At 36.8% G+C, this 7,446-nt stretch overlaps 1 protein-coding gene across 2 annotated transcripts in view; it reads right to left on the bottom strand.

Annotated features, from left to right (window-relative positions):
* Nucleotides 1-7,165, bottom strand: part of VPS50 (VPS50 subunit of EARP/GARPII complex) — a 123,478-nt gene extending 116,313 nt beyond the window's left edge. For both annotated transcript variants that reach the window (XM_017870297.1, XM_017870298.1), the window contains exon 1: nt 7,005-7,165. In XM_017870297.1, the coding sequence (XP_017725786.1) occupies nt 7,005-7,037 (33 nt within the window). In that variant the 5' untranslated portion in view covers nt 7,038-7,165. The remainder of the gene's footprint in view (nt 1-7,004) is intronic.
* Nucleotides 7,166-7,446: the final 281 nt, after the last annotated feature.

Genomic DNA, 7,446 nt, shown 5'->3' on the forward strand with positions numbered 1-7,446 from the left:
AAATTTTAATCACGCTGAAGAATTATAAAAGGATAGAATAAACCTACTGAAACAGAAATGACCACTTTAAAAATAGAAATTTTCCTACTTCAAAATATGGAACACACATTCTAAAAGTAATCATCATTTAACACATATAGTACTATTACTAAAACAGAGAATGATGTACTTCTGGTATTTTAAAATAAAAGAGTATTATACAGCAATTTTACAACTAATGGTGGAAGTCTAAGTCATCTATGATTTAAAAACAGCCAAAAGTAAAGAAACTTACATAACAAAAAGCATTCTATACAAGCGCTTGTATATACAATAATAATTACTAAATCAATCAGGAAAAAAGTCCAAGCAATAGTATTACGATTTACAAATACAATATGCTAACCAACTAAGCTAACATATAAGTAATCCCTTCATTTTACTTGATTATTTCCCACCAATATATCTAATTCATGCTGCATAAATTAAGATTGAAGTCTCATATCTCACTGTCTTTTACCTGTCCTTCAGTTCTTTGGTGCCCTGTACTTTCTATATTCACATCAACTGAGGGATTCTGAAAGCTTTATCTGTACCAGGGGAAATTATTAAAATAGAAAGAAATCAGCAATTTGCATTTTCTTTAAAATCCTCTTTTTAAAAATAGACTATTCAAAGCAGACATTTAAGATCCCTGCAATATTAGTTTTTAGGCAAAATTAGCTATTATTAATTTGAGGAGAGATTGATGATACAAATTGTCCTTTAGGTGCCCTATATTGAGGGTCCTTAGTAACCAAAATACATGCTATGCTTATGTTGACTACTTGAGACTTAGAGCAGAGCTTGCTTATCTTTAAACTATAGAGATGTGTATTTTCTCTTCCCTGTTGTAAAATAGCACTAGTCATATCTACACTTTTTTATTACAAAGTGCTCTGCCTCAACCCCAAGTCTTTCATTACCCCCAGAATATCTAGCCCACCCACTCTTCTCTCCCCTTCTCCCTCTCTTAGACACACTTACCACTCCAAGAAATGAGAAAGCAATACACCACTTTCAGAATTACCTCCTCCACAGTCTTCCTAAATCCCTAAGCTTCAAAGAACACAGTATTTCTCAGTATAACCCTTGGATCATGACCATCAACATCACCCAGGGAACTCGTTAACAGTAAGATTCGTAGGCCCTAAAATAAACCTAATGAATAGGTTTCTCTGGATTTGGACCAGGAATATGTATTTTCCAAAACAATACCTCAGCAAGACATCTTCCAAGACAATACCTCAGCCAAAGTAGTAAAGCTTTAAATTTTAAAGGTATCTTTCTCTTCCAAACTTTAAGTCCTAAGGAAAGGGAGAGGCAAAGTCCTATTTGCCTCTGTAGCCCAGTGGTTAGCAAAGTTCCAGAAACAGAATAAACAACAAAGAAATGAGTAAATTATTAGGTAGAAGTCATTGGTCAGGTTCCAATCTCCAACAAATTAGCACATTGTTCCCATGGGAATATGTAATTGATTGCAAAAAAAATTCTAGGAATACTTGCTGGAAAAAGAAAGGCCTAATGAGGTTTAATATGCCTTTCAATGAGTGAGGGAGAAAAAATACGTTACTAGTCTTGGGCAGTTTGTTCTTCCCTGTCTTGAATTCTTACCAACAGTCATGAGGGAACAGCATCCAAAGTGGTAAAGAAGGCAAGGCTGAGCTACCAAACTACACTTCTAAATACATTATATACACACATATGAAAGTAAAACTTCCCAATTTGATTCCAAATCATGACCACCCCTAAAATATATTTTTAAAATGTAATTGACATGTCTTTTAAACAAACATTTTTCAAAGTACACATGCTCCTAGACTTACAAATTGGGTTATGTTCCAATAAACCCATCATATGAGAACATATGGAAACATACAGAAGAAAACAGACACTGAGACTGCCTGGGGGTGGAGGGTGGGAGGAGACAGAGGATCAGGAAAATAGCTAATGGGTACTAGGCTTAATACTTGGGTGACAAAATAATCTGTACAACAAACCCCTGTGACATGAGTTTACCCATATAACAAACTTCTATAGGTACCATTGAACTTAAAATAAAAAAATTTTTAAAACCCATCTTAAGTGGAAAATACATTTAATAATCTCAATAAAATCATCATAAACTCAAAAATTCATTAAATGAAACCATAGTAAATCGGGGACCATCTGTATAGATTTGCTTAACTAATCTAACAGAAATCCCTGAAGAAATATATCATATTTAATTTCTCTTTCCCCAGCGCTACTCTGTAAAGAAACCAATGCCTGCATTGTAAATGTGATATATACCAGTATCTAGAAAAAGTAGTCACCACATAACAGTTCAATACCAATACACGGCAAATTTCTGCCAAATGTACAAAATAAAAGTAATACAAATTGAAAATCTGTGTACATGTTAAGAGGATGTAGAGGGAAGTGATTATAGTAATGGGCTCTGAAGCAAACCACTTGAGTTTGTATCCTGACTTTCTTGCTGTGGTTTTGAACAACTTATCTATCCTTTTTGTGCATTATATTCTACGATCATTCATAGGCTATTATAAGAAGTAAAAGAGGTAATGTATATGAGAAGCCAAAAATACTGTCTCATATATCTCAAGCATTCTGTGATGATTAACCCTAATTCTTAATATTTTATGACAGAAATGTTTTCCTTTTATCAAAACAGAAATGAAGAATTACATAAATGTCTCAAAGCACATCTGACATTCAACTGTACTTTAGATCTTCAACACTTTATCAATTTTATAAATTTCTACTAACAAGTGAAGTCATTCTTATTTTATCTTCATCTCTCTAAAGCATGAAGTCATGGTTTTAACTGCAGTTCTCTGCCTTTATTAAGTTAAAACTTTGATGCTAATCATTTACCACTATTTGATTTTCTTTTGTATTTGATTTTTGTGTTGATAATTCCCCAGTTCAGACATATAGAAAATTCATCATAAATTAACACTTACCTCTGCATTTCGTTTACCCAAATCAGATTAACATTTCAGACTACTTCAGTTATGTCTACATTAATCCTCATTTTCCATTTATGAAACCAGCAACTATGTCTTATCCATCAAAGCAGCATCTGTGATGATTTGTGTTTCCTTCTCTTTCAGCAAAACTCAAGTGTTTACACCCAGTCCCTAATTTCTCTCCCCCTATTTTCTCCTGAACCCATTCTAATCAGGCTTTCCTCCCCACAACTTGATGAAAACTGCTGTAGTTGGGGCACCAAGGACCTCCATGCTGCTCAATCCAAAAGCACATTTCTCATTCTCACTCTCACCTTACTTGACCAATCTTCAGCATTTAACACAGCTAATCACTCCTTACTCTTTTCAATTCTTTACTTGGCTTCAAGGCACTCTTCTAGGTTGTTCTCTTTATCACACATTCATGCAACAAATATTTATTGAGCATCTGCTATATTCCAGGTGCCATTCAGGAAGCTAAAGACTTCTTACCTCACGAGCTACATGTTCTCATTCTGCTTTCCTGGATCCACTGCTTCCCCCTGAATTTTTAACACTGGATTCTCAAAAGCTCCAACCTTAGATTCTTTGTATATCTACAGTCATTCCACTGTGATCTTAACCAGTTTATATGCAATCTACATGTTTGTAACTCCCAGAGTTTTAGCTATACCCTGGATTCGCCCCATAAATTCAGATTCATCTGGCCAACTGCCTACTGTATCTCTCCAGTTGAATATTTAAGAGGCTGTCAAATTAACAAGTACAAAAACCATGTCCCTTCCCTCAATCTGTTCCTCCCTCAGTTTTATCCATCCGAGGAAATCACAATTACATTCTTCCAATTGCTGGGGCCAAACTATTTTGAGTCATCCTTAATGCTTCTCTTTCCCTCACAGCCCAAACCCCATCTGTCAGGAAATTCTGTCACCTCTACATTTACAGCATATTCACAATCTGACCTCTTTGAACACTTCTACCACTAGGGTAGAAGGCCTACACCCACCCTCTCACCTGGATTACCATAGTAGCCTCATCACTGGTCTTCCTGGTTTTGCTCTTTTCCCCTCTTCAATCTATTCTTAAAACATGGGTCAGAATGGTCTGTCTGAAGTGTTATGTCTGATTATATCATTCCTCTATTTGCCATTTCACTCAGAATGAAAGCCATGATCTTGCTATTACCTATAAGGTACTATATGATCTAGCTTCCTGCCCTCAGTCATCTAACCTTATCCTGACCTCATCTCCCACTACTCTTCTCCTCACTCACTTCACCCACACTGGCCACTTGCAATTTCTCAAACAAGCTCCTGCCTCAGGCCCTCTGCATTTGCCTTTCCTTCCATCAGAAATGTTCCTTCCCAAATATCCACATCACAGAGTTCACTTCCTCACTCCCTTTGGGTCTTTTTATATTACCTTCTCTGTGAGGCCTTCCATGACCATCCTATCTAAAATTATAAGTGACCTCAAATCGCCAACAATTCCCAGGACTTTCTATCCTCTTTTCCTCTACAGTGTTTATCACCATGTCTGCCTTAACACTTGTCTTTTTTTTTTTTTTTTTTTTTTTTTTTTACTTACAATAGTGCCTGGCACAAAGTGCTCAATAAACATTTGTTGAATGGACTGAAAGAACAGAGGCCAGCATAATGGAGAAAGATGAAGAACAGATCTCATTCAAATAAAGAGAGCTAACAAAGCCTTCCTTCCTCCCATTATTTTGCAAACAAAGTTCCCAGGGCAGCTGAAATGCCCAAAAACTTAAATTTCACAGACCTTAATTTCCATCTCTCCACATTAACTCAATATATATTATTAGCATATTCTACAGGTTCAAAAAAAGAAATACTTTCATGTACACTTATTTGTAATCCTATTAAATTTAACCCAATAACAAACTGTACTAATTCAAACCCTCGATGTAAATAGGAGGCACACTAATTTCACACCTCATGGATTTAAGAACTGTGCATCAGTATCAAATATGTGAAAGTCAAGACATAACATATATAATTAGGATAACTTTAAATATGTGTGCAAAACTCCTAATTTTACCTCACTTTGTACACAGTATGGTTCCAGCTTTTTGTATGTGTTCTTTAATGTATTTTTTTCCATTCCAATTAAACACAGGTTTGACGTGCTGAAATTCAATAAGCAACTAAGACTTAAGTGTTACCATTTTCAGCAAATTGCATTACATTTAGGAGACATACACTTATCACTCCTATCTGAAATTTTTTTCTCTCCTCAGTTTTACAAAATGAGGTCAAAAAACCTAAACCAACCACAGCTACCATACAATTATGACAATGTTAACTACACTGAACTGTATGGCAGGCAACAAACTTGAAAGAGCATCAAACTTAGCTGATACACAAAGGTCCAAATTCAGCCTCCCAAAGGCAGTTCAGAGGTATTAGTGGTATAATGTACAAAAGTATATATTGATTTAAAAATCAAACAGGTACCAAAGTCAGCATGAACTTATCTATTGCTTGAATTACTGCAACAGCCTGCTTCCAGTTTTCCTGCTTTCCCACCATCAATGTAGCCAATGTAACTAACGGTCTCTATGTTCAAGCACTTCCTTGATAATGCCCAGGAACTCTGTTAACACCTTAATCTCTTTAACTTCATTGTATCATATAAACACCACTATCAGGCTAACTCCATAAGGTACACATTATTCCTACTTTAAAGATGTGGAAACAGATGCTTAAAAACGTTATGTAACTTGCCGAAAGTCACACAGCTACCACAGGATACAGCAGGACCCAAACTCATTGTCAAGTAAGACGTAGCAGGATGCATAATACCAGTACTTCACACATGTGAGGAACTGACAAATGTTACTAGCCACTTACTTAAATATTTTTATGATTCACAGAACATTTTGATATATATTTTCATACCATTAACAAAATAATCTGATATAACTAAAATAATCATGTAAGGGTCAGTTGTGTATTATGCAAGAGAAATACACAATTTGTAACCTGTTTATATCTCTCTCAAATTGTGAATTCTTAAATAAGAAAGTGGAATTTGAGTTCTTTTTGTAATCAACAAGAAAAAAATCTCACAAATAAACCTTCCACTAAACGATTATCTTCCACATTCTCCAAACTTTTAAAAGCCATGTTGATTTAAAACTCTAATCTTAATTATCTTTTATATTAAAATAATAAAATGACCAATTCTAGTGAAATATTAAAGTTGAAGTAAATAAAGGTAGCTAAAATAAAGTCATAATCAATAAGTACATAAAAGAAAATTTCTGCACTTCTTAAACGAAGCTGAGGCATTATTACGAGGTCCCTAACATTTATGAGGCAGATTACAAAACAGCCAAAGCTCTTATTCATGAATTTTCATTCTGGGAAAAAAAGAAAAGATCAGTATTTTGCCATAACAAAAATAAATTTTTTAAAGTAGAATTTCACAAAGAGTTTTCACATATATTAGCTTATTGATGACCCTCATAACAGAACTGTGAAATAAAATGAACAAAATAATTATTTTACATCCAGACAAGTAAGCTACAAAGTTTGGGGACTTGCCCAAAATCCAAAAGCTACAAATGCTGTCTTAAAATTATCCGTTTTCACTCTTTCCAGGTCACCTCTACTGCACAGACCACACCACCCTACCCAGGCTATCAGCTCACATATGACAGGCAGCCTGGATGCGGAAGACCTTGCAAGGAAGCTGGGGCTGTTCTGGAAAGATGGCAAAAAGAGGAGGAGGGGAGACAAAGATACCCTGATTCCTTCAATGACTTCTTTTTATACGAATGTTTCTGGGAGGCGGGTACCTGCTGGAGCAGGGCTCCAATCCAGGCGGCCCAGGTGAGTTTTCCAGGGTGTGCCCCGGCTTCCCAGTCCCCCTGACACCTGCCACCACCCATAACTTAGGTCTCCACCCGCCACCGGTTAGGGACAGAACATCTCGGCTCCTCTCACTTCCGAGATGAAGGAAGCCTTTGCTTCAGCTGCCGCGACTTACCTGTCGGGTCATGAGAGATTTAATTTTTTGCATGTCTCAGTCCTGACGAGGGTACCCTGCCTCAAATAGCTAACAAATCACACCGAGCCACTACACAGCTGGACCTGACACAGGGAAGCCATAGTGGGTGGTCACGTGGAGGCGCCGACCCAGGTCATCCTGTCTTTCCCTGGGCATGCTGGGAACTGTAGTCTTCTGGCCGCCGGCGATAGTAACAATGAACTAAAGCGGCCAGTCCAGGGACTACATCTCCCAGCAAGCAAAGGAGTGGGTGTTTCAGTTAAGCCGGTAAATCTTACTGCTCAGAGCGACCACTGCGATCGCCGGCCTTACGGAAGGTGCTTGCACTAGGTAGTAGCTACTCTTTGGCGAGACGGAAACCTAAGTCATAGGTGACTAGGGGTTGAGTGAAAGATCAAACTCAGAGGAGACAATATATAAG

This window comes from Rhinopithecus bieti, unplaced genomic scaffold (genome assembly GCF_001698545.2).
Source record: "Rhinopithecus bieti isolate Rb0 unplaced genomic scaffold, ASM169854v2 scaffold_5191, whole genome shotgun sequence".
NCBI lineage: Eukaryota > Metazoa > Chordata > Mammalia > Primates > Cercopithecidae > Rhinopithecus > Rhinopithecus bieti.